This window comes from Myotis yumanensis, unplaced genomic scaffold, assembly GCF_028538775.1.
Source record: "Myotis yumanensis isolate MYYU_CA2020_CCGP unplaced genomic scaffold, mMyoYum1.0.hap1 SCAF_10, whole genome shotgun sequence".
In the NCBI taxonomy this organism is placed as follows: domain Eukaryota; kingdom Metazoa; phylum Chordata; class Mammalia; order Chiroptera; family Vespertilionidae; genus Myotis; species Myotis yumanensis.
This window is the reverse complement of record NW_027223761.1, coordinates 10,394,077-10,421,241: the sequence shown is the minus strand read 5'-3', so window position 1 is coordinate 10,421,241 and position 27,165 is coordinate 10,394,077. Positions and strand designations below refer to the sequence as shown.

At 47.3% G+C, this 27,165-nt stretch overlaps 1 protein-coding gene across 3 annotated transcripts in view; it reads right to left on the bottom strand.

The window, feature by feature from the left end:
• LDLRAD3 (low density lipoprotein receptor class A domain containing 3) overlaps positions 1 to 26,842 on the bottom strand; it is a 205,579-nt gene extending 178,737 nt beyond the window's left edge. For 2 of the 3 annotated variants that reach the window (XM_070427799.1, XM_070427800.1), the window contains exon 1: positions 11,565 to 11,648. In XM_070427799.1, the coding sequence (XP_070283900.1) occupies positions 11,565 to 11,610 (46 nt within the window). In that variant the 5' untranslated portion in view covers positions 11,611 to 11,648. Of the gene's footprint in view, positions 1 to 11,564; positions 11,649 to 26,781 lie in introns of those variants that run through there. The other variant, XM_070427802.1, reaches the window with a different exon arrangement.
• Positions 26,843 to 27,165: the final 323 nt, after the last annotated feature.

The window sequence follows — 27,165 nt, the reverse complement described above, 5'->3', positions numbered from 1 at the left end:
ACGAATTTCCTGAAGATCTTGTTATAATACAGATTCCAATTTAGGTGATGCTGATGCTGTTGGCCTGGAGACCAAACTTTGAGTGGCAAAGCTCTACATGATCCCTATACTGTAATTTTCAAGGAGAAAATACAGCTTTTCTAAGAATTTAAATAAATGCTTACTCATATGTAGAAGCAAAAATGTACTTTTCTTCTCAGTAATGTCTGTAAGCCTACGTTCCTCTCCATATGGCAGACCCTAAACTACTTTTACAAATTCCCACTGCCGACATGCCCCTGGCTAGCCACGGGTGTCAGACTCACTAAGCCCACCTCGAAGCTTAATCAACCCGCTCGTCTCATTAGCAGGGAGCATTTTATCCTCAGAGCTTCCATTAGCAAACATCTCCAAAAATCCAGAGAGCAGATTCCGGGAGGAAGGGCCCCCAGGGCTGTCCCAAGGAACCAGTCAGTCCCACCCACCACTCCCAACTGCAGGCACTGCCACCAAGTCACCAGCACACTTTAGACCTGGCATTTCCCCATTCCCATACTTATCCTCTGAGACATTAAAGTTATGGATTCGCTATATATTTTAACCTTCCAAAATTTGGCAAGCCCTAGCTAATTTTATACTCAAAGAACCTTCAACACCCTTTAATTATGTTCCTAATTCTTCAAGTCTTTTTATGTGGGATTATCGGATATTCGTTGTTTAATGAACCTTTGCCACTTGCCGTAATCCTGTTTATCTATCTTAATGCTTAATGCCATGAAATTACTTATCTGATACCTTAAAAGCAGGCCCTGCATAATGGATTTTATTTCACTAACTTTTCATTTTGTTTATATCTCTTGGTTTTTACTGTGTCTCCTATAATGAATAGCTGGGTAATATTTTTTTCCCCAATGAGAGTGACATTTGAACATTTAGTCTATAATTGATGTACTTATATCACCTTCCATTTCCCCCTAAGATTACATTTATTAATGTACTTCCTTCCTTGAATCATTTGTGTGACTTTGGTAGCAAATTTTTATTGCCTTTTAAATTAGGCCAGAAGATAATCTTAAGTTTCCTCTACTTAATGTTTTTAACACCGATACTTTATAAAACAGAACTGTTTTCGCTTTTTCCTCTTGGTAATGTCTCCTATTCATTAAGTAAACTACATAAACTCCCTTCAAATGGAATTAAGATGCATAGCAATTTCCATTAACCTGTCAGAAATGTTTTATATGTGCCACATGCTAGTCTTAACTTATCATCTGATTTTTAAATTGCTATAATCCATTTCCCTCTCAAAGGCCTCTTTCTTTTTGCCTTTTTAAAGCCAAAGTTATCTCTTTGCTGTGAGATCAATCAGATGGTTCCAAAATCTAAAGGATAAATAATGTGCCACCGAAGGGCAAAGGTGACTCGGCCAGCTCCATTTCAATTCTTCCCTCAAGTCCTTCCCTTCTTCAGTCACAGTCACATAACTGTGTGACTCACACTCTGACACTTGGGTGTTGGGGCCGACATCAAAGCGTGACAGATCCCATCCTGCCTCCTGGAACGTCAATCACGAGAACGAGAACGGAGGAGTTCATTCTTCTGGTGGTGTGGCCGAGCCACATTTTATGAGTACTTTCAAAAGTAGCCCTATAGGGCTGGCCAGTGTAGCTCAGTGGTTGAGCACTGACCTATGAACCAGGAGGTCACAGTTCGATTCCCGGTCAGAGCACATGCCTGGGTTGTGGTCTAGATCCCCAGTGTGGGGCGTGCAAGAGGCAGCCGATCAATGATTCTCTCTGATCAGATCAATGATTCTCTCTCATCACTGATGTTTCTATCTTTTTCTCCCTTTCCCTTCCTCTCTGAAATCAATAAAAGTATATTTTAAAAAAATACCCGTATTGCCCCCTCAATGCTGTATAGTGTTCTTTCCCCTGAATATGTATTCCAATTTCTGTACATCTCCGATTCTTCTGGTATGTTTGTGATTCAAAAACTGAACATCCTTATTACATTTTCGACATCCGTTAGCTTTTCTTATGTTGTCATTACGATCTACTAGGCAACATAAATTTCGGGCATGCTAAATCTTCACCCTTCTGCATCACTGTTGACCTTCACAGATCCTGCCAATGTCGCAAGTTTCTCTGTAACATTTCAAGGTGAGTTCTACCTTTCATTAATGCAGACTAAGCCTGACGCAAGTCACTCTCTCCAATGCTCTCTCTTCAACAGTAATTAGCATCCACTCTTTCCAGTTCTGCCTCTCCAGGCCCCTGTCAGCTAGGCCCAGTTGCCGCTATCATACTTTTTAATCAAACTCAGGCCGCAGTTTTTATGAAATCTGTTTTTGTACCCCCTTGTTCAGTTCTGTTCTGGTTTCTCTCAGCATTAACAATTTTTTATGGCTTCCAATTTTTCCTGATGAAATTTTTTTCTAATGAAACACCGTATGTTGCTAATCACTCTCCTATCATCCCCAAACTCCGTCATTTTATTTTTATAATTAAAAAAAAAAGATAAATTTAGAACTTTCCAAACCAATTCAACTGACTGTGGAGCTACAAATGTGACGAGGGCTCACTTTTCAGCCATGTCCAATTAGTTTAATGACTCCTGGGGAACACTGCTCTGATTCAAGGCTAAAGCTGGAGGGAAATGTTGCAGTAATGCCATCAAAGATGACACGCTGCTGATATCCCCAACGCCAACCTCACCGGGCCTTACAATAACAGAAAGGGATTTTTAGCGCCGTAAAATTCAACACCCTTTATGCTTTCGTTTCTCTATGCCAACAGACACACAAACGTCCCACGTGGAACACTTGGCACCTTGGGTTTGCAAGTCTTCTAAATCGAGTCATTCATCAATCCCCCGTTCCTCCAGTTGCTGTCGGCCTGTTCCAGAGTAAGCTGATGGCTGCCCTCCCTCTCTGTGGCCTCTCTTCCAGGCCAGAGACCAGCCTCGCTTCACACTGCGCTGTTTGTCTGTCAAAATCACAGATGGATATGGGCACCAGCACATTCACCCAATTCACGGTCTCCTAGTATCACAAAGACTCATTAAAGGAGAGACCGGTTTTACAGGGAGGACTGGGAGTGAGACGTTGGGATCAGAGGCTCATGCAGGTTGGCCTTTTTTTAACCTGAGGCCTTCCTTTCTCGACAGGCACGACATACTGCCCACACAGCCCCTGGGTTCGAGTTAACAGGATGAAACACGTTATCTCCAGCTTCTTTCTGGAGCAGGGCATGAACAGGTCACCTTCCACAGTTAAGTTCAGAAAAAGTCCTCTCAGATAGGAACCCTCCAAGCTTAAGCTCAGGATCAGAAAACAAGAAAAACCTTACATGTTTCCTTTTATCTGAGGCATTATAATCAGCATTATTTTTGTCTTAAAAATCTACTTCCAGACTGTTTACACAGCGGGTGTAAACAGCACTATTTGGCACCCAGCACTATTTGAGGGAAGGACCAAAAATATTCCCATCAAAGGGACAAACACTCTCCATCATTAGTACGTTCAAAGGCAAGTCTCATAGTGCTGAAATAATGTGTTTGTTTGTTCTTATTGTTGTTTCTTTTAATAAATCAAGCTTCTTCTGCAAAGGCCAATTTAAATGCCTATCATGACAAGTTCTCCCTGGGAGAGGGGGGAGGGGAAGGAGGGGATGGCAGAACATCTGTTCCAATCTGCCCAAGACCCCACTTGAATAAGATCCATTTAGGGTGCCTCCCACGCCAAAGGCTCTCTAACAGATCATCCTGCCCAACAGCATAAAGCATGGAGCCGATACTGACAACACTGCCCACGGATGGAATTCTCTAGCCCAAGCTACAGAGCGCACTTCTTCTTCCAACAAACATGGGTTCGACTGTCTCTTCTATTCCAAAGCAGGAGAACCAGGGGTTAGGAGCACAGGCGGAAGCTGTGCAGACCTGCATGTCAATTATGAAACCACCTCATACGGGCTGAGGGCTTGGAAAAAACTCACTTAACTTTCGTCTGTCAAACAGCAAAGCTTACTCCCTACCCGAATCAACTGCTGTGAAAAAAGAAGTAAGATTGATCAGCAGTGGAAGCAGTAAACAGAGTATATACACATCCTGGAAGATGTTCTTAAAGCTGTTTTTTAAAAGAACGGGAAGATTCACAAGCACTGCAAGAAAGGAAGAAGACACATACCTCTGGTATTATAACACCCCTGAAATAAAGATATAAACCAACAGCCAACAGCATCTCATGACAGCACGTAAACGGGAGCTGTGATTTTTTTTTGGTCCTGGGCAGTGACTGTGAACTTGGTCCCAGCCATTCATATAGCATCGCTTCCAGCCAGTTCTGTGCAGTGTCGGTACTGCAGAGGCTGGATTTACCTGTTTAGAGCGTCTTTTGAAAGATTACACTACAATCTGGCATTGAAATGAAAAGTCACTGTGTACGCAAGAAAGCAAGGAAGCAGAGCATAAATTTGGTTAACAGTGAAGCAAATATACTCGTCACTGGAAGAATGACTGCAATTCCGTGCTTTCTTGTAAAGCAAGAGCTAAGCACTTTAAAGGACTTACGGAGGAAGATACTCACAAAGCACTGGAACTACATGGCATTTTGCTTCTGAAATAGAGGTGTAAGAGGAGTACCATTCAGTGAAGGTGAGTTAAACTGCCTCAAGCTTTGGAGTAACCGAATTGTCTAAAGCAGTGGTTCTCAACCTTGGCTGCACACTAGAATCACCCGGGAATCTTTTTAAAATCCTGATTTCTGGGCCTCATCCTCCGGAAATTCTGTTTCTTTGTTACTAATGTTGTGGCCCCACCCCATAACAAAGAAACAGAATTTCCGGAGGATGAGGCCCAGAAATCAGGATTTTAAAAAGATTCCCGGGTGATTCTCATGTGCAGCCAAGGTTGAGAACCACTGGTCTAAAGCAAAGGGAAGGCAGCTGTGACCAATTCATGAAGCTCGACGCAGAATTGACAAAACACTGCATGTAAGTAAAAAGTTATGAGCTCATTAAACTAGATGTGTGTGTGCACCTATGAATGTGTGTGTAACTCCATCTTAGGGCTAAATTGATATATTCAGATAGCTAATAGTAATTTAGAAAGGGGGAGAGAAATGTAAATGGAGGCTGAAGAAAGATTTTAATGTTTTAATTGTAATTATTTCTATTTTGTTTGAAAATTTTAGAATAATCATGCATTCGATTTTGTAATGTTTTCACTTCAAGATTACCACAAAATTGTACATGCAGTTTTGGCACCCTGCCAGTAGGTATTACTGTGCTAGACGATCCAAAATAAATAAGAAATGTGACAAAAACCTTTAACCTATGATCCCAGCCCTCAATCCTACAATCTAGTAGGATTTGGAACTAAAAGAGGAGAGATAGGTAGATAAGTGGATGGATGAATGAATGGGTGGGTGGGTGTGTGGATGGATGGGTGGACAGATAGATAGATATAGACAGAATGACCATAAAATAAAGAAGGCTGATGCCCACAAGCCACAGAAGAAATGTCTTATTCAACTCTTAGGCACCCACAAAGAGTAGCTCCTAGAGTTTTAGAGCCCCAATATACACACCCTGATATTTTTATCTGAAAAACTAAAGAAGCAAGCTAGGACGTATGTCATCACCTCTGAAAAAACCTGTTCAAGAATGACCCATTAGGACATATCCCCAAGACAGGGTACCCATGTTTGCCCAAGCCTGGGGTGTCCATGCAGCTCTGTTCCCACAGTAGGTCTCACATGTAGGAATGCCTCCGAGTTCCCACTTGCGGAAAAGTGCCTCTGCTCTTCCCAGATAAAGAAAGAGGGTAAACAACCCCATTTCCACCACTGGATCCTCTGATTCTTCAAGAGAAAAGGACCAGTCTTACACAGTTTTCCATCCTGAAGAGCACAGCGCAGTGGCAGAGTAGGTACCACACTAATCAACAGCTAAATAAAGCTTTAAGAAGAATGGACTGGTTACCCAAAGTCAAAATGGGGAATAATATTCTCATGCTTGGGAAGCTGGAGATGGCTTTGCAAGAGGATACGACCTGAGACATATGTCAATGGGCACGTCTCCCCTGCAAGCCCAGCAGCCCTCTTCTCTTCTTGGTGCCTCTTTTCTTCCTGAAAATTCATGCACAAAAGAGGACAGCAGCAGACACGGTAGGCTGCTACTCTGGAGAGAGGAGAATGTCAAACATTCAAGGAAGGCTGGACACTGAACAAGAGAAAACAACAGCTGGAAGGCGAGGTGTCTTCAGGAATCCAAGTGTTATAGAGGGACACAGAGAGACATCTGTAATACTGTCAACAATCAAAATAAATGTATCTATAATAATAAGAGTGTAATATGCTAATTAGACCGGACAGCCAAAGACCTTCCAGACATCCTCCTGGACAAAGCCGGGGCTGTGAGGGCCGCGGCTGTGAGGGCCAAGTCCCTTGCACACATCGGGCCTCTAGTGTGTGTGTGTGTGTGTGTGTGTGTGTGTGTGTGTGTGTGTACTCTTCATTACTTAAAAAAAGACCAGAGAAAAAGGAGACATATGTAATACTTTAAACAATAAAGAATTTAAGTTAAAAAAAAAAGACTGGAGAAAAAAGTGTAAGATGTAAATTTCTCAAAAACCTGCTTACTGTTAGTAGAGATGATTCCCCCGCCACCTGCAGAACTGACTCAAGTTGTAAAGCCCTTTGATGGGGAGGGAAACGGAATTCTGGGAGGGAAGGGGCGCTGGGAAGAACAATAAGGGCTCTGTGGCGTGGAGGAAGGGGGACTTCCAGGGTTAAGATTTCAGCACACAACTCCCAAGGCAAGCTTTCAGGCAGCTTCTCCTTCCCTCCCAGCACCGGTGAACCTCCCCAGTTTGACGTTCAGGGAAACAGGTGGCTTTTGCTGTGAGCTGCCACCTGCCTTTTATCTACTTTCTCAGCATGTCTAGCCCAAGAATACCAAATAAATCTACAATCTAAAACTCCAGAAGTTTGCACTATGACCCAGGGGGAAGCAAGAGGGAAAGGGTCAGTGTTGAGCAACTTCTAGCTAAGAATGTACCTTCACAATGAACTTGTGGGGCTGCAGACACCTGATGACTGAAAGGCCCCTGGGGAGCAGGAAGACATCCTGACCCACTGCACCCAGAACACATGTTTAGGATGAGCAGTGCTAACGCTCAAGACATACGGCGAGGGGGTCTGCTCTCACTGGGCCCAGGCTGATTTTGTCCCCGGAAGGCATTTGGTAATGACATTTATGGCTGTCACAACTGTTGGGCACTAGGGGACTAGTACTGGGCACCTAGAACCAGCCATGCTGCTAAATATGCTACAATGGCAGTGCACCCACCCCCAACAAAGAACTATGCAGACCCAAAAGGTCAACAGCACCGAGACTAAAAAAAGCCCTGCACTAGACTAACACCTTCCACACAACCATCTCCAAAACCAACAACCCTGCTACAGTGAGTATGTGCCATCAAATGGACGGAGCCGCTACCCTGCCACAAAATTCCACCCACTCTGGTCAGCAACCCTCACCATCAGGCAAAGGACGTGAGGAGCAAATGCAGCATCTGCAGCGTGCCCAGTGCTCTCCCAGCAAACACAATCCAGGGCACTCCTTGGCACCCAAGAGACTACACTCTTTTACAACAATTACACTGAAAGGGGCACTGATGCAAGCATGCACACACACACACGCACACACACACAGGAAGAGCCATCTTAAATATCTCCCCAGTTGTCAGGTGCAGGCACTGGTAAAAAAAAAAACACGAAAAAACTGCACAGTTAAAATGGCCCAAGCACTTCCAAGATATTCCAAAGGGAATGAAAGATGGAAAGAGAACAAACAAGAAAACTCACCACCAAAACCAGATTTGTCGCTGGGTCTATCTCACAGCCTGAAACAGTTCATTACTTCAAGTCCCATCCACGGCACATAGTCATCTTTTACTTGTTAATTGGAAAATACGATAAACATATAAGGAAAAGGGTAAATATAAAGATAGAGCTTAATGAGTGACAGCGAGCCCAGTGTCACTATAGTGCGGGACAAGAAAAGTCCCGGTGGTGGTGGCCAGTGGCATCCTCCCGCCATGCGTGGCTCCCCACCAGGCACACAGCAGGAAGACCAGTGTGATGTGAAAAGGTCCAGGTTCCCTCAAGGACTGAGATTCATTTTACATATTAACCAAAAACACTGACTGCTGAGTCTGTGCAGAGCAGTGACCGTAAGGAAAGAGGTGTCTGGAAGCAGCCTCACTGACTGCTGATTCACAAAAGCAGGTGCGAGGAAAGGCTTGCCTGGAAACAGTGGGAATACCAGGTGGGAGCCAAGAGAAGCTTGAGCTGGACTGCGAGCTCCAGTCCTTCCTGTGGCACCTGGGTATGGATGATCTCTCACGAACCATAAAATAACTTCCTGCCACACCGTATCACTGGAAAAATTCAGCAAGATCATGCGTTTAAAGTGGCGAGCAAATCAGCTCACACAAAGATGTTCCACAAATACCGGTTCCCTTTCCTCCCCCCCGCCCCCCCCCGCCCCCGTCCCCACATCATGCAAACAGGCATGGTGGTAAAGGCCACGTCTTTAATACGGTATGTGATTTGATTATTAACTTTCCTAATCCCCAAATTCTCTAAACTGTTTTTACAAAAGTGATGATACAAGCCCAATTTCAAGTTACTCTGGTGACTTTGGCAAAAAAAAAAAAAAAGTTCAAATCAGTCCAGGAGGCCCAGAATTTACCCTCCTGCCCTCTCCCACTCACATCCCTGTCCCTCCCCCACGAATCCCAGGGCAAACGGCCTAAGTGGGCTGGCAGGAAAAAACACCTCACACCCCGGGGGGAGCCTGCAGCTCAGCTCTTTGAAGATGAAAAGCAACAAGGTGTGTTTATTTGTCCTCGGGTGCACAGTCTCATCTACCTGGGCTGGGCTGCACCAAGCCACTCAGCCAGTAAAAAAAATAATAATAAAATCCACCCGCTGGCACCATGAAGCAGATCCTTCCAGGAGAAAAGGTGAAGTAGCAATAGTCTCAGGTAGAAACTGTAGTTTATCAATCCATCCCCATGTTCCTGGGAGAGCACATGGGGGAATCGTAAGCCTTTTCACAGACAGAAAGAGGATGCCGGGGAATCTAGTCCAAGGGCAGCCTGGGAGGAGGTGAGAAGGCTGGCCCTGACCATCAGTAGACATGCCCACCATCAGTGCGCTTAAACCCGCCACGCCCGCCGCAGGGAGGAAACCTGGCCATCGGGTGGGCTGCGGCTCTCTCACAGGATACATTAAAAAATAATAACAGTCAAACGTCAGTGCTTCACTTCCCTAACACAGGCAATACCAACAAAGGAAGAAGAAACCACGAAGGTGTCTGAGAAGGTTCCTGAATAACGAAGGCCTCCGAACTGCTCTTGGAATGTCAGTGGCCTTTGAGCCCCACAAAGACGGGGCTCAACTTTGACCCCAGCTTTCTTCACAGACTACCAAAGAGGACTGGTTTATACAATCTCTCTCGTCTCCTCGACTTCCCAGTGGAGGGTCCAGGTGTAGGATTCGGGATGGAAGAGTAGGGTCTCCGGTCCTGCTACGGACCCCAAACTGAACCACACAGGCCTCTCTCTGGGCTGGGAATCAGGGACGCTAGGCGGGCATCAGGAAAAAGGACCAGCCTTGTTTCTGGTAACACTTCAGGTCAAGGAGGAATCCTGGATAAGAGGAGATGCTTAATGCAACATGAAACACGCACACACCCCGACTTGCCTAGAGGTTTCTCAATAGCAAGTGCAAAGGCGATTGAAAGCCACACGGGCTCCACTGCCACCGATAATGGAAAACCGCCACCTGGGACAGTGGAGCAGTTCTGTGGCCCCACCCCACTACAACTATTTTATTTATTGTAGTCCTATTTTATACGCACACGCATGTTAAATGACCAGCACTGACCAGAGAAGGACAAAATTAGCTTTATAGCTATTTTTACAGACGTGGGGACTCAACCTAAGCAACCAGGACAACTGGGAGATGCAAAAAATAGTTTCCACTGAGCCACAAGCAGCTCACTGAGGACACACACACACACAGGAGCCAGCTCCAGGCTGTCCTACTTGGGTGCTATCATGGGACACACACCGTGGCTATACAGACTGAGAGTGGAATGTGGGCAGATCTTCACTTCTGAGATGTCTAGGAAACCCGCCTGTTCTAACTGTTCCAAATAATCATTAGCACCAACCAGGGGGTGCCACTGGCCCCCTGGAGCTGTCCCCCTGGGGTGACCCTATAATATACTGTTCAGGGGAAACCCCAGACCTGGTGAAAAACCCACAGCAGCCACCAGCAATCCGCCCTCACTGGGAGCCACAACAAATTCATAGATATCTAAACAGAGTCGCCCAGGGCTGGGGATGATGTCATAGGTAGGGGTGCGGGGAGGCTGCCCAGTGGCCAGGACCTGAGACTTCAAGGAAGGGAGATTTCTCTTAGCGCACACCTTGGGAGGGGAGGGGTCAGAATGAAATGAACCTCAACTTCCTACACAAACACACCGCCAAAGCCACCTCCACAGCAAGTAGCTGGAAACATTTTGGAAAATCAGGCATGCATGGGATACGTGGATGGCACAGACGTCAGACAAGCAAGCTTCTGCTGCAGAAAGTTCACTGGGCCCTGTCACCCGCTTCCTGGGCATCAGCTGCCCAGGAATGAACATCAGGGGCCAAAGGCGGGCGGGTCCAGGAGGGGCTGCTGACAGCTGTGGCCGGCGGGCAGGGACAGAAGGGGAAGGGCTCCGGGGCTGGAATTCGGAGCGTGCCCACATCAGCAGAAAAGTTCCTGGGAACAGCAGGCTGTCTGGGAGGGAAAGAGGCTGGCTGCTCCCCGGACCTCAGGATGCGCTCGCTACCGCGATGCCAGGTGAAGCCCGGGTCCCCTCCCTGGGCACCTCGCCAGTCAGGGCGCCCACTGAGGGGCGAGAAGGGATGGTCCGATGACAAATAAATGACCTGTTCCCAGGACCAGTGGGAAAGATTAATAATTCCCAGGCCCAGCCCGGCTTCATCTCTCTTTGCTCAAGTCCAGAGAGCAGTGAAAGGAAGCGCCGAGACGGCCCGCCCCGCCCGCCATCCAGGTGGGGAAACTGAGGCCCGCGGGTGCACACCCGGGAAGAGGCTCCGGGGAGGCTAGCCTGCACGAAGCCCCCGCCGTACGGGAAGATGGGATCGGGGAAGCTTTCCCTCCGTCCCCCTCCTCTTTCCCCCAACACACAGCACACACAGACTCACTCGAGCGACGCCCAATCGGGGCGGCCGCCGGGCTCCCCAGGGCCCCGCCACACAAAGCCCCGCCCGCGCACACGCGACGCGGCCGGAGCCGGCGCGCACGCCCACACAATGGGACCGCGCTCCCCGCCGCGGCCCCTCGCCGGGGTCCCGGCCAGCCCGGCGCCGGGGTCCGCCCTCCCCGCACCCCCGCCCGGGAGAAAGACGCAGCCCGGGCGCGGGGAGGGGGCGCCGTCGGAGCCCGGCCGCCGCGCCCCGAGCCCCGCCGCCAGTTCGCCGGCCGCCCCCCGACTCACCCGCGGCGCTGCTCAGCAGCAGGCACAGCGGCCCCAGCAGCCACATGGCGCGGCCGCCGCTCCCGCTGCCCGGCGCGTCGCTGCCCCCTCGGCCTCAGAGATGACCCCGCCTCTCGGCGCGCCGGCCCCGCCCCCGGCGGTCCCTCCGCCCCCCGCCCCGCCCGCCCGGCCCTGCCCAGCCGGCCCGGCCCGGCTCGGCTCCGCGAAGTTTTGCAAGCGTCCGAGCCGCGCCGCCGCCCCGGGCACGCCCCGGTGACCCCACTCGGAGAGGCCGCCGAGGGGGCCGCCGCGGGTCCCGGCCTCTCGGCCTCCCGCCGCCTACCCGCTCTGGCTGCGAGGATCTCCTACCAGCCCGGGCTCTGCCTCCTCTTTCTTCCCTTTCCTCCTCCCCCTGCTTCTCCAGCCTCCGAGGATGCGGCGCTCATCCCCTCCCAGACCCAAACTTGAGTTCTTGACTCAACTACAAAAGAAGTTTACTCCAGAGAAGGGAAAAAGTTGGAAGGAAGGGCCAAAGATTCTGAGAAAATACGCATTTTATCTTTAGTAGCGAGAGTGGCATGAATGTGACCAGTGCTTCTCCAATTTGAATACGCCTCGGAAGCAGCACGTGGGGATCTTGTTAAAATGCTGACTCCGACTCCGTGGTCTGGGGTGGGGCCTGAAGTTCTGCTTTCCTAAGGAACTTGTAGGTGATTTGGAGACTGATGGTCCGTGAAGCACACCTGGCGAAGGGAGGCGCACACCTGCCAGGTGCCAGGTTAGCCAGTGGGCTCTTTCATCTGGATCCTTTCTACCTAGACTAGTGGCACGTCTGGGCCCCCATTTGTAGAAAAGGGAAGTAGATGTAAAGGCAGGCACCCAACAGCCATCTGAACAGCTGCTTCAGTGCATTTGGGGCTCCGGGACAGCACTGGTGACCATTCCCAGCAGAGTTAGGTGGTGGAAGAACGCAATGACACTTCTCTGCTCCGCTCCCATTCCCCCACCCCACCCCGCAAAAAAGCTAATGCAAAAACAAACAAACAAACAAAAACTGGATATAATTCACCTGGATATGTCCAACAACTGGTGAATGGCTAAACAAATTGTGCTATGTCATTGACCACAGCTTGAATGAGTCTCAAGCATGCTAGGAGAAAGAATCCAGCCCTAAAGGTACATTCTGTAAGATTCCACTTATCAGTCATGGGGGCAGAGAAGGTCGACTATAGGGACCAAAACCAGATCAGTAGTTGCCAGGGTCTGGGTGTGGGGGACAGGGGTGAGTGCAAGGGGCACAGGGGGCCTTTGTGGAGCAGTGGGACTATTTTGCATCTTGCTTATGACTATGACGGTGGTTACACAACTTAGTACATTTCTCAAAATGTATAGAGCTGCATCCCTAAAGCAGGTGAGTTTTACTGTTTATAAATTGTACCTGTTTGGAGGAATCAGGAGGGTGTAGGTGGGGGGACAACTTGAGGGGGAGGTTGTACAGGGGATGCATTGGAGACAATTTAGAGGATGCTAAGATTCAATGGCTTTACTTTTTAATTGTCTGCTCAAGTCTGAAAACATGGAAGCTAAAGTAGATCAGGTCAAGAGTTAAAAATACCAGTGCCTGGGTAAGAGAATGAGGAAATGTGGTGCAATGTAGGAAAGTTTAGCACGTTCCATATTACAAGCATAAATAAATTCTTCTACAGATTTAGCATTCGTGTGTTTTTACCCTGGGATCCATGAACATTAGAGATACTACCCATGGGCTTTGGGAAGTTTTAAAGCCCCTAAAATTTTATGCAAAATTTCGGGTGTGTGTGGTACATGCATTTTTCCAAGAAACATGTTGGAGCGTTTGCTAATGACACCCAAGAAGGCAAGCAGTTTCTCCTACCGTTGTTCATCTGCCTCCTAACATCAGGAATGTGGAAGGACAATGGCCCTGACCCAGTCCTGTCATTCTTGTTTCCTTAGGTTCCTTTGGGCACCTGAACTTCAACTCTGGAAATGAGTTAGAGACTCTCTCTCTCTCTCTCTCTCTCCCTCCCTCCCTCCCTCCCTGCCTCCCAACTTTTAAATAAATTAATATCTTTAAAACCATTTGGATAAGTGTAAATCCCTCTTTAAGTTAACTGTTTTTAGACTTATGCTGAATCATTCCCAGCTCCCTCACTATAGAAGCTGGGCAGGAGGTTAAACCATTCATTGTGCTCTTTTGTTTCCCAATTCTTTAGAATTCTATCAAAAACACAGGACACTGGCCTGGCCAGAGTGGCTCGGTGGTTGAGCATCGGCCTGTGAACCAGGAGGTCAGGGCACATGCCTGGGTTGCCCGCGCAGTCCCGGTGGGGGACGTGCAGGAAGCAGCCAATCAATGAGTCTCTCTCATCATTGATATATATATATTAAACACAGGATACTCAATTCCCAGAAAATGTGATAGGTTCCAATGCTAACTGGTTGGGTCTCAGGAAGCCAGTCTCAAGTCCTTTTTATAGTTGGCTTAATACAAATCAAAGCCAGAGTGCTTTAGGGATGCAGCTCTATACATTTTACCAAAAGTGAGCCACTGTGATCTTGGATGTGTGCTCTGACACAGCTGCACAGTGCTGAAGGAGGGAAGAAAGAATTTGTCTTCTGTCTCTGTGGTCTTTGGTATAACGCTCTGTCGTGCCCATGTTCCCACTCTCTCCTGGCAGCAGGCCCAGTAACACCACAGGTAAAAACAGCTGGACCTGAGCTCAGGACTGTCTGAGATGCACTCCGCTGTTGTTCTCACTTGCCACACATGAGCTCTGTGACCCTGAGCAAGTGATTAGCCCCTCTAAGCCTTAGTTTCCTTTCCTGTAAAATGGGGAATCTGAGGGTTGCTGTCAGGATTAAAGGAGCTCACGGTTGTGAAGCCTTTAGCACAGTACCATGCACAGAGTAACTGCTCAAGAGAAGGTGGCTGTGGTTCCTGCTACAAGGAAGCTGCTGTGGTAGCCAGTCTCAAGGTGGCTGTCAGAGATCCTTGCCTTCTGGCGTCCATGCTTTGGTGTAGTCTAATTCCACACTGAATGGGACCAGCCTGTGTGACCAGTGGCTATTGTAGAAGATGAGCAACTTCCAAGAAAGGGTCACCAAGAACATAGCCGTTGCTTTCTTGCTCTCTCAGATCCCTTGTTCCGAGGCGAGGCAGCCACCATGTGGTGAGGGCGCTCAAGCAGCCCTGTGGGTAGGCCCACACCAGGAGCAACCGAGCTTCCTGCCAACTTGGCAGCCATTGGAAGGAACCATCTTGACACTGAAGCCTCCAGCCCCAGTCAAGCCTTCATATGGCTGGAACCTTGATGAGCAATCCTGAGCTGAAACCGCCCAGCCTCTCCCAAATTCCTGATAATAAATGTTTTTCTTTTTATATATTTTTATTGATTTCAGAGAGGAAGAGAGGCAGAAACATCAAGCTTTGATCGGCTGCCTCCTGCAGGCCCCACCCTGGGCATTGAGCCTGCAACCTGGGCATGTGCCATGACCAGGAATCGAACCGTGACCTCCTGGTTCATAGGTCGATGCTCAACCACTGGGCATGATAATAAATATTTATTGTGGTTTTAAGCCACTAACTTTCAGGGTAATTCACTATGCAACTCTATCTATATCTCTCTCTGTCTCTATTATCTATCTATCTATCTATCTATCTATCTATCTATCTATCTATCTTACTTGCCAGCCTGCATGTTGTGAATTGCCCTCTGAAAAGGCTCAAGGGGCAAGGAACTGTAAAGGCCTCCAGAGAACAACCAGTGAGAAATTAACCCACAAAGACCTGAATCCTGCCAACAATCACACACGTGTGCTTGGAGACAGATGGGGCCACAGCCCCAGGCGCAGCTTGACTCATGGAGACCTTCAGGTGGACCCACCCAGCTAAACGGTGTGCAGATTCCTAATCCACCAGGAAAACTGGAAGATTACAAGTGCTTGTTGTTTTAAGCTACTACATTTTGAAATGATTTGTTACACAGCATTAGATACCAATACAACTGTCTTACCATAAACATGGAGTCTGTGAACACTTAGTGAATTTCCCTACCCGGTAGCTTGAGGAAGGCAGTGTGAGAGAATGATCATTAATCAAGTGTCTGCTTCAGACACTGTACATTTTATGATCAAATTTATCTTCAGTACAATCTCCGAGTTAGATATTACTCTCCCCTTTGCATAGAAGGGGAATCTGAGGCCCAGAGAATCTAAGCGACTGGCCCCAAATCACCCAGGAAATTGATGAGCTTTGAAGCCGGGGCCTTTTGATTCCGAAGGACTTCATGTCACAATTCGGAACCTGCAAAACCACTTCCAACTCATAAAACGCAGAATGCGTGTGTGGCTGGGAAGATAATGTGTTTGCTGGGTTTGGGGCTAGACAGGTAAAGATGCTGGGCATGTCGAATCAAACTTGATTTATTATGTAACACAGTTCACCCCCCAGGAAACTTTCCTGGATACATCTAATTATTGCAGTCCCCACCCCCCAAAAATGCTGAGTATGGAAGTTCTCCCAGCTAGAAATTAAACTCATCCCAGAGCTGCCAAATGTATATATATATAGTTTAAATTGTCAGACTAATCTACAGGAAAATACTGCTGGGAAGCAGCAGAGTTCTTGTAATTCATGTTTAATATAGTCACTAGCTTGCAGAAGAGATCTGTTGACATTTATTAATGAAAATTTTGCACCATCTGAAAGGATGGAATTTCTACCTCTCATTTCAAAACAACACACAGCCTGTGATTGATTTTAATGCCTCAGTTTTACTGCCCCTTGAATGGAGTTGTCTACACCCTTAAAAGGGTGATTTTTCACTTGTGACCAGTCTTGGGAACCAAGAAACAATGATATGAAAAAGAATTTAACCTGCAATTTATCAACAGAGCCGTTTTGCCAATTTTCATCACAAGCACTTTTTTTTTTCCTTTCTCAATTGGAAAAGGGGGGGGGACGTAGATTCATTAAATGTATAAACCCACTCTTGGTCCATTAGTTTGAGGGGAACACTGACCTTGGGCTGTACAGATCTGCAGTGTACAGTATGGTAGCCACGGCTACGTGTGGCTACGTGTAGCAACGTCGAGAACTTGATCTGGGACTCTTTTGAGTAATGATATGCTCTAAATATAAAACGCAAACAAAATTTCAAAGACAGGACAAAAAAAATGTCAAAGATTTCAAAAACATTTACAGTGATCATATGTTGAAATATAACCCTAGATATAGGGTTACATAAAATACTATTAACGCCACGTGTTTCTTTCTGCTTTTTTAAATGTGGCTCCTGAGAAATGTATCATTTCGTATGTGGCTTGCATTTGGGGCTCCCAACAGAACTGATAGAGAAAAATTTGTATTTGGTGAATGAGCACAGGACCCATTCATATTCCTTGAGGCACTGCTGAACCACGTCCACTTGAAGATCATTGACTTTGAGAGGACATGTCCCTCCCAGTTTCTCCACTCAGCTAGTTCCACCTCCACACCCTCTCCCCTATGTTCTACGCATCCATGTCAACTGATATAAAAGTGATTTTAATGTCGTAATTTCAGTATTACAAATGTACCACGGGGTCAAGGAAGGAGGGAAATGCATAGAGAAAAAAAGAAACCATCTTTTTAAACAACATGAACATTGGGCACTTGAATTTCCAGAAGAATCCAACAGTGAATGAGATCTCCATTTCGGTAAGGAGCTTTATTCAGCAATTAACTGATGAGCCGAAAGCTACACTTCAGAGAAAAGGATTCCAGCACGCCCTAAGTAACCGACTCTCTTTCACAGACACGCGGGTAAGCAGCAGGCTTTAATAAACAACCATCTGGAAGGTAAATAGATTTACATTGTTAACCTGGCATTATCCGAACATCTTCCCTGCACTGTGAAATCTCCGCTGTAATAATGGAAGTCGTTTTCCTCAGTGCCCCTCAGCTTAATTTCGGGTGCTGTTTGATTGTCTGATCTGGGGCTGATGCTGTGTGGGCTGGTAGTTCAACTTGGGGGAGGGAGAGCAGAGAAGATGGTTTTGAGCTTGGTTTTTTGTTTGTTTGTTTTGTTTCTTTGCTGCGTTTTCCGTGAATTCCCACATCCAGTGTGGAAGGGAGGGAACAAAAGGGACAGAGAAGGGAAAATATTTGACAGTTTCCTGGACCCTTTAACATACATGTAATGAAAACACAGTGGAATTAGAGGTATTGCTTGCTTCTGTCAGGCACTGATTGCAGCTCCTGAAAAACCACCAGCACCTTCTACCTTGGGTTCAAGCCAGAAATCTGGGTATGACCCTGGGACTCCTTTCTTTCCTCTACGCCTCGATATGATCATTTAGTACAATCTGTGGACTCTAACTATTGAGTGTCTCTTGAATCCAACTCACCCCTCCCCTTCCCCCTACTCCTTCTTTAGTTCAGACCTCCATGTACCTGTGCCTGGGTTGCTTCAGCCCTCTCCTAACTGGTCTTCTCAGGCCTTGTCTTACTTCTTCTCCATCTGCTGCAAACCTCCATGGCTCCCGATTACCCATAGGACACGTTTAGACTTAGCTGAGAATATCCTTTGTGAGCTACTGCTGAAGCTGATTGTCATGGGGTTCAGGGGTGGAGAGAGGGCAGAGGAGTGAGACCAGAGGAGTGGACAGGAGATCTGGGGCATGTAAAGGAGTTTATTAATTATCCTATGAGCAATAGGAAGTCACTATGGTCAGTTTTAAGCAGAAACATGCATGAACAGATCTGCACAGTGGTTAAAAGCAAGGGTTGTGCAATCACACTTAAATTCAGATTGACCATGCCACTTAGCTGTGTGTCCTTGGGCAAGTTACTTAACCTTTCTGAGCTGGTTTCTTCAACTATAAAATGGAGATTAAGAGCCCCCTGAGATAAGCACAATTGTCATATCTAAATGAGATGGTGCTTAGGATACTACCTAGCATAGAGTAAGCACCCTACTAATTACAACTAATACTACTATTAATCTACCTTCTTCTAAGAAGCCCTCCAAAAGCCCTCAAGACTGAGTTACGCCTCATTCCATCGTGTTCTTATAACGCCTGTATTTATCCTTGTTGGTAGCATTTATGAGTCTGTATTTTAATTGCCTATTAATATGTTATTCCCCCCACCAAACCATAGCTCCCTAAAGCTGGGAACTATGGCTGAGGGTGGCGAGAGTGCCTTCAAAATGTACACACGAATAAATACCTTAGATTGCTCAGTACTCTGAATTACCTGAACTCTTTTGTCCTATAATCACCCCCACTTTACACTTGGGGAAACAAAGGGTCAGAGAAATGAAGTTTGAAGCCCAAGGTCCTATAGCCCAAGCTTCAGAGCTGCAACTTACCTCACCATGGCCTGGAGGGAGGAGAAGCTAAGAGAAGTAACACCCTCTACAGTCTACAGCGACCTGCCCAGAGCAGGATGGGTGTTTCGCAAAGCTTCCCAAAACGTCCAAGTGAAGGAATCAAACATGTCAGCAGGAAAAGGAATAGATAAGCCAGAAATCAACCCCAAACCTACTAGAAATAATAACTCCAGGAAACAGAACCACACACACAAAAGGCAATAGTACACTCCAGGATACACAGGATAAAGTCACCTTGGCAAAGCTTGTGTCCTCACGGCCAAGCCAGGAAGGGATTGAGTTTAAAAGGGAATTGGAAGGAGGACACTTGCCCATTCAAGAGCCGTGCCAACCCACCCCGGAGCGTTCGGCTCCCTGCCACATACCCGTGAACCTGATCACAACGAACCCCCAGAGTAATTGCAATGAACCTTTCCAAGGTGGCCCGGAGCGGGCCGTGGTAATGCGAGAAGCTGTCCACGTAGGCCAGTTGGCTCGGCCCTCGCAGGCCGTGCCAGTGAAGGCCAAGCGGAGGCTGACCCTGGCGTGGGCCAGTTGGCTTTGCACCGAAGGGAGAAGAAAGCTCCATGGGCGCTGGCTAGAATCTTCATCCTGTCCAGTGGTCCTGCCAATGCCGGTATTTGGGACCAAAAGGGATTGGGGGAAAGAGTTTGGAGGACCTAATGCCAATCTTGACAACCAGGGCTGCCATTCAGGGAGCACATATCAGCACCGACAGCCAGTTGTTGAGCTAATAAAACTCTTCTGGACCAGTTGGTAAATAGTGCTAAGCCCCCTGAGTGCTTCTGACATCACCCCAGCCTCACAGCTCCTCCCCTGGGGCCTGGGGGAGGAGGACCCAAGGACCACACAGGAGTAAACATGAAAGAAAGCTTCACACAGCAGGGGGCCATGTTCTTATTGGTTGGTGCCTGACTTCTGAGAGTGGAAAATAGGAGACAGCCATCATTCATTGATTCATTCATTCATTTATTCAACAATTCCTTTTTTTAAAAAAATATGTTTTGATTGATTTCAGAGAGGAACGGAGACAGAGAGAGAGAGAGAAACATCAATGGAGAGAATCATTGATTGGCTGCCTCCTGCACGCCCCCTACTGGGGATTGAGCCTATAACCTGGGCATGTGACCTGACCTGGAATTGAACCAGTGACCTCCTGGTTCATGGGTTGACGCTCAACCGCTGAACCACGCCAATTCTTTACCAAGCACCTGCCATGGCGACAGCAGATTGGTAGTGTGGTTTTCATGTGGCAAAAGGAGGGATCATCCTCTTCCATACTGGTATCTTGAAGCCTAGGTCAGACAGCAAAGCAGACACAACAATCCAACCCCTCAGGTGGGAGGATTTGAGCAGGAGGTTTTGGAGGTCTCGGTGCCCATTCCCTCCATCCATCTATTCATTCATTAATCAAATATGTATTAAGTGCTTATTATATGCAGGGCCCTCTTGGGGTGCAATGAGAGGAGAGGACGATGAATCACTCAGACCTGTCCTCTTCTAGTCTGGAGGAGGGGCCAGGGCCCAGGCTACAGGACAAAGCAGAGTGAGAAGTGGCCGGCCAAGGAGAGAAGTCCAGGAACCAGAGTTTTCTTATCGGAGGATAGTCTAATGTCATGGGATCTGCTAAATGTGTAACTAAATGAGACAGTGTTTATTAGTTTGTATATTTTTCCACTTAAGTAAACTATCAAATGAGAGGAAAAAAAAGTCTCAACATGCACCATTATTTTGGTTCCAAATTGGTCTTCCTGGGAATAGAAAGGTTCTTCCATAAAAATAATAACAGCAAATATTGATTAAGAGTTTTCTCCATTGGGATTCCCGGAGCAGAGTATGAGACCACGTGGGTGCACTTAGTTTACTGGGGATGATTGGAGGAAGCAGAAGTGCAGGAGCAGAGAGAGTGGAAGAAAAGTCAATGGAGGGCGCCTTGGCTGAGCTGGTTAATGCTGTGGGCAGCTGAGGCTTCATCACGATGTGCACTCTCTGCGATCTGTGAGGACCAATGTCACATTATCCCTCTGAATTGGGAAATGACATTTGTCCATGGTCTCCTGTCCCCCATTGGTTGAGTGTTAAATCCACTTCCACTTTGGAAAAGACCCTGAGAGACTCGGTGGATGATGGAGGCAGGACACAGCCAGGGCTTGGGGAACCTGCTCTCTGAAGCCACAGCCCAAACCCCACATGGTCAGTGGTTAGGCTTCCAATATGCCAGGTGTCTTATGTCCCATTGGTAGGCCCTATCACTTTCTTCACTTTCAGAAGAAGAAACGGAGACATGGAAAGGTGAAGGAGTGTACTATAGGGCACAGAGCCAGCAGATGGCTGAGGATTCAGCCTGTGGTATCCAGCTCCTGAGTCTAAGCTGTGAAAATATTGCCTATCCTGGGACTTCAGAAAAGAAAAATAAAAAGCAACCATTTGTAGATGAGGTGGGAGTGAGGGAGAAACAGTATTAGGGAAGATTTCGTATACACACTTCCCTCCTTTCATGGAACTAGGGAAAGACAGGCAATCTGGCTGTAGATTTGCAAATCTTTAAAAGCACACGTTTCCCATTATTCCAATGAAAGGTCAGTGACTGCTGAGGCCATGGACACCCCACGTCACAGCTCTGGGAAGGCTGCGACCCAGATTTTTCAAGAGGTTGAGAACCTTGCTTTCTCTGCCAGCCAAACAAAAATGTTATGAGTCAAGTGAAAGAGATGACATTTAGAGAGAGGAACAGAGCTGACATGTCCACGTTCAGCTGGTCTACCTACAGTCAGGGTGCGTGAGAATGAAAATTTGGGAGGAATTTATTAACGAGCCCCTTGCACTCCTGAGAACTTGGGGTCACATTTTGGATGGAACCTGCCAGCCGTCCCCAGAGCTAAGCAAACCCAACGATGAGAGACTTTAGTCTCCTGTCAGGTTCCAGGTATTGGTCTCTCTCCAGGAATATGAGGAGAAGCTTTTTGCACAGAGGATAAAGGCCGTAAAAGACACGGCCCCTCTCATCACAGCTCTCCCGGCTGTTTCATCAGTATTGTGCCCCAGGCTCGCCATCAATTTGATTTCACTGGAAAGCTCTGTATGTGAACTTGGAACTCTTGCTTCCTGACTGAGGCCCAGCGGGTGGCCCTCATTCTCTGCCCCTGGGTCCTCCGGTCCAAGTTTCCTCAAAGCTGACGTCGGTCCTGCCAGAAATGAGAGGGCGACCATTTCCTGTAGAGGCTGCATCTCTGCGGGGTCAGGCACAGTTAGGGAGCCCCTGTCCCTGCTCTCCTACCAGTGGCAGAGAAAGAAAGAGAACTATCAGGAAATGCTTGAAAGATATAAAGTGTCCAGAGAGGAAGAACTGGGTAGGGTGGTGACAGTAAAAAAAAAAGATAGTAATAGTTTCCATTAAGTGACACCAAGTGCTATTTGATAAAGCCCGTCCCAGACAGACAAAAAGTAATTTGCACGTTCTTAACCGGAGGCTTTCAGGAATTAAATGATTTGTAAACTCTCACACGTGCCCAGCATAGCTGAGGCTGACTTTTCTTTTCTCCCACTTTTCTCAGACCACACGCTCTCTCGCACCCTCTCCCTGAGATTTCCTGGAAACACTCATTACGATCATTTGTTCAGCACATACTCCCTTGTCCCTCCTGCTGTGGGAGGAGGAGACTTCCGACCCCTACTGGTGTTGGGCCAGGCTACTTGCCTTGCTTTTCGCTAGTGGAGTACTAGCAGATGCAGCAGGAGCAGAGGCCTTAAGTTTGCTTGTGGGTTTTGGCTTGACCTTGTTTGCTCAAAGAACATGCCCTGGGTATTTTCTACTCATTCAATATGGGTCACAGATCCAGCACACGTGGGCAGACCTGACCCATTCATAACCCAGAGCCACGCCTAGGCAGCGCCCTGGTCCAAAGCAGAACCACCCAGCTGAGCCCAGCCAGGACCCGCCTACTTGTAGCCAACAGTGGACTCCTATGTGGGAGGATAAATGTTTGTTGTCAGTCACTGGATGCGGGGTGGTCTGTCCCTGGCCAATGTGTCTCTGTGTCCTTCTTCTGGCTCATTTCTCCTCATCCGAATTCTCAAAAGCCACAAAGAATGGCAGCCCCTTCTTCAGAAGAGAAGGAAGGGAGAAAAACACAACGAAGCAAACTCAGAATCTTCAAGACATGGAGGAAAAAAAGGCCAGGCTTTTTCACGTGTTGATAATTTTTGAATGATCACACCCATAACCATAGCTACCATCTATCTGTTCTGTGACCGGCACAGTGATACACATTTTATAAACTTGAACGTATTTAATCCACCCAATATCCCAAGAAGTCAGAATAAATATCACAGTTTTGACAGAAAGAAACATGAGGCTTAGAGATGTCACATATCTTGTTAGAAGCTGCCAGAGGTGGGATTAAAATTCAACTTTAGGCAAATCCCAATAATTATTGAGCAAGGTAGGCAGTGAACCAGTCTTAAAATGAAATACCAGCCTTTAATGGAACAAATTGGCAAAGATCAGAAACATTCTAAAACCGAATGTTGGCACAGGTCTGAAAGCAGCATCGTGGGAAGCACAGGTGAGAATGTAAATTGGTGCTAATGTTCTGGAAAGCAACCTGCCAATGTTTTCCGGGTCCCTAAACATTTGCATAGCCTTTGAACCAGTAATCCCACTTCTCTGATTATATTCTAAGCAACTAATCAAAGATGCTGCTGGAGATTCATGTACGAGGTTGTTCTCTAAGATGTTGCTTACCACAGTGAAAAATTGGAAGCAGCTGAAATGTAAAATAGCTGCAGAATAGTTAAATAATTGGTATTGCTACGGGCTAGAATAACATGCAGCTATTAAAACTCCTATTTTAGTGATATGAGGAAAGGTTTGTGCTGTGGTCTGAATGTTTATGTCCTGCCTCAAAACTTGTATCTTGAAATCCTACACCCCAAGGATGTGGTATTAGGAAGTGGGCCTTGGGAGGTCACGAGGGTGCAGCCCTCATGGATGGGATGAATGCCCTCATAAACGGAGCCCTAGAGCCAGCCAGTGTGGCTCAGTGGTTGAGCACCTACCTATGAACGGAGGTCATGGTTGGATTCCCATCAGGGCATATGCCCAGGTTGCAGGCTTGAACCCCGTGTGGGGTAGGCAGGAGGCAGCCGACCAATGATTCTCTCTCATCATTGATGTTTCTATCTCTCTCTCCTTCTCCCTTCCTCTCAGACATCAATAAAGATATATATTTTAAAAATAAAAGAAGTGAGGAGAAAGACCTCCCCACTTAGTGCTTTTAATATCTACTTATTTCTACACTGCCTGGTTCCATGCCATCCCAGAAACTGGAAATGAAAGCAGACGCTAAAACAAGGGTGGGATGTAAATTACAAGCAGAAAGTAGCTCCAGAAAAATCTTACCATGGCAACCTTGCCGCAGACTCTGGCTGGGCCCAGCTTTCCTGAGGCCTCGTGGCGGCTGCAGGCTCTTCGCCACCGGGTCACCCATTCCCCAGGTGCGCTCCCCAGGGAAGGGCTGCGAGGTGAGCTGCTGGCAAAGGTGTCCTGCCCAGTACGGCACGCAGGCCCAGTCACCCTGGAGGTCCAAGGCGTGGCTGCCAGGCCCCAGGATGGGGGTGGGGGGGACCAAATGAAGAGAAGCATCCAGTTTTTGCGTTCATTACCATCTCTCAAATGCAGAGGAGAGAAAGCCTAAAAAATTCTCTCTTGCTTGCACTTTCAGGCTGTTTAATTTTTTATTATAGAGCGTGAGCGATGAAGTTTCCTGCTTCTCCGCCCCAGCCTCCCTGCCCCCACTGCCGGAGAGGAACATTTAAATTCTATAAATTAGCTTCCCTAAAGATGCTTAAGCATTTATGAAAACATCCACATTTTATATGCAGCTCTATGAAATCTTAAAGGGGGAAAAAACGGCCCAACTGCCACGGGAAGCTAAGCTGGCAGAGAGCGCGAGCTGCTCAGTGCAAATATGCCAACAGCTTTACAAATGAGGAGATGGGATCGGGATTAGGGGCCTGCAGATCATTCATCAGTGACAAAGCAAAGCCGCCTGGCCTCGGTGCTCCAGGCCACGGAGACGCTCCCAGGCCCCATCCTGAGTCTCCCACAGGCTCTGCAGTGTTAACTCCTTACACCCGCGTTAGTGCTGGCTGCGGGGATGCCACCATGCCCACCTGGGTGCCCAAGGCAGGTCTTCTGATGTTAACCCAAGAGTTTCGTTTTCCAGAGGAGACCTGGGTTTAAAGCCTGGCTTAGCTTCTAACCAGCTCGTGACCTTGGACAGTAGACTTAACCTTGAACTCAGAGGCTCAGGTTCCTCCTCTGAACACTGGGGACAACGGTAACAGGAAGGGACGCAGTGAGGGATAATTCCCTCGGTATCTTTTCTTCCGGACAAACAGAAGAAACGGAACAAAACCACAGAGGAGTTCCATCCTAGGGACAATCAAATACGTGTGTGTGGACAAACATCTCCCACTATCACAAAAAAGGGAGCAGGCCACAGGAGAAAATAAGAAACTTGAGTGATTTATCCCATTTTCCTCCTTCCTCATATTTTCCAACTACACCTGGGCCTTTCGTGGCTCCAGGGAAAGAGGTCACAGCCAAAAGCAGAGAGAGCCTGGAGAAATGAACTTGGGCTTGTGATCCTGAGGCTGTCGGTTTAAGGATGCTTTTGGCCTGGATGGTGTGGCTCAGTGGTTGATGGTCAACCCCAGAACCCACAGGTCGCTGGTTGGGTTTCTGGTCGGAGCACATGCCAGGTTGTGGGCTCAATCCCCGGTGGGCGGGGGGGTGGGGGGGGGAGGGGGTGTATGCAGGAGGCAGCCAATGGATGATGTTTTTCTCTCATCAATGTTTCTATTTCTCTATCCCTCTTCCTACCCCTCTCTCTAAAAAGCAAAAAATAAAAATTTTTAAAGAATACTTTTGACTCTTGACTTTATAAAAATTTCCCCGTAAGTGCTCACTGTAAAATCTGTGACCTCGCCATCCGCAGCCCCCTGACCCCTTAACGGGACACACAGCTCTCACTGCTCTCTGAACCTCGGGCCGCCCGGAGGAAGGAACGCGGGTGTTCGGCTGCTGGACCACAGGCCCCGTTTCATCGTTTAACTTCTTTGGACCTCAGACACCAAACCCCTTGAAAGAGGCGTAGCGTTGACATGGAAGGTCTTGTTCACTAAAACTTATAAAGACACCTGAAGGGTTTCCAGCTTTTTCCACCTGATTTACATCTTTTCTGTCCATCACAATGAGGCCGTCACCCCAGTGGACAAATAGCACCTTTGAAGCTATTCTCCTGAGCAGCACTTAACAGATTAGCATTTCCAAGGACAAATACCTTATCTAATAACTGCCCTGCCAAGGGCATGCTATCGCTATTTGCACAGCTTCACATTTAATATGACACCTTTACTTTTAAGGCATTTCATTACAGTCTCCATGGACAGTGGCTGAGCGGAGAGGCCCCCTCAACACCCAGGTCTGTGTAGGGACGGGTGAGACCTGCACTTTCCAGAAGGACTTCCTGGGATGACATAAGTCTTCCCTGTCTGTTCTGTCAGCCACCAGCCACACGCGGCAATAGCACTTGACATGGGACTGCTACAAGTGAGGAACTGAATTTTAAAATGTACTCACTTTTGCCAGGCTAGCATGGCTCAATGGTTGAGTGGTCAGGGCACATGTCCGGGTTGCGGGTTTGATCCCCAGTGTGGGGCATGCAGTAGGCAGCTGATCAATGATGCTCTCTCATCATCGATGTTTTTATCTCTCTCTCCCTCTCCTTTCCTCTCTGAAATCAATAAAAAAAATAATTAAAAAAAATAGATGTACTCACTTTTAAGTAATTTTCATTTGCACATAATTGTCACGTGAGGCTTGTCGCTATTATGTCGGGCAGCTCAGGGGTGGACACTCCCCACATCAGACTTCTGCTGAAGCCACTGCTGTCCATGGGAAAACCCTGCAAACCACACATGGAATTAACATTTTTCTAGTAGCCACATGTATTTATCTTTACCAAAGTATACATAGCTATGCAAAATATTTGTTGTTTCCTTTCTGTGTTGAATTAAACTCATTAACCAATTTGACCAGCATGTCAGTATGCACCACTAATTACAGAAGAATAGTTCTACAAGCGGAAGAAATGCAATGTGACTGTGCACCATAGAATTCTTAGACCCAGTGCCTAGGGATTTCCATATCAATAATTTCCATT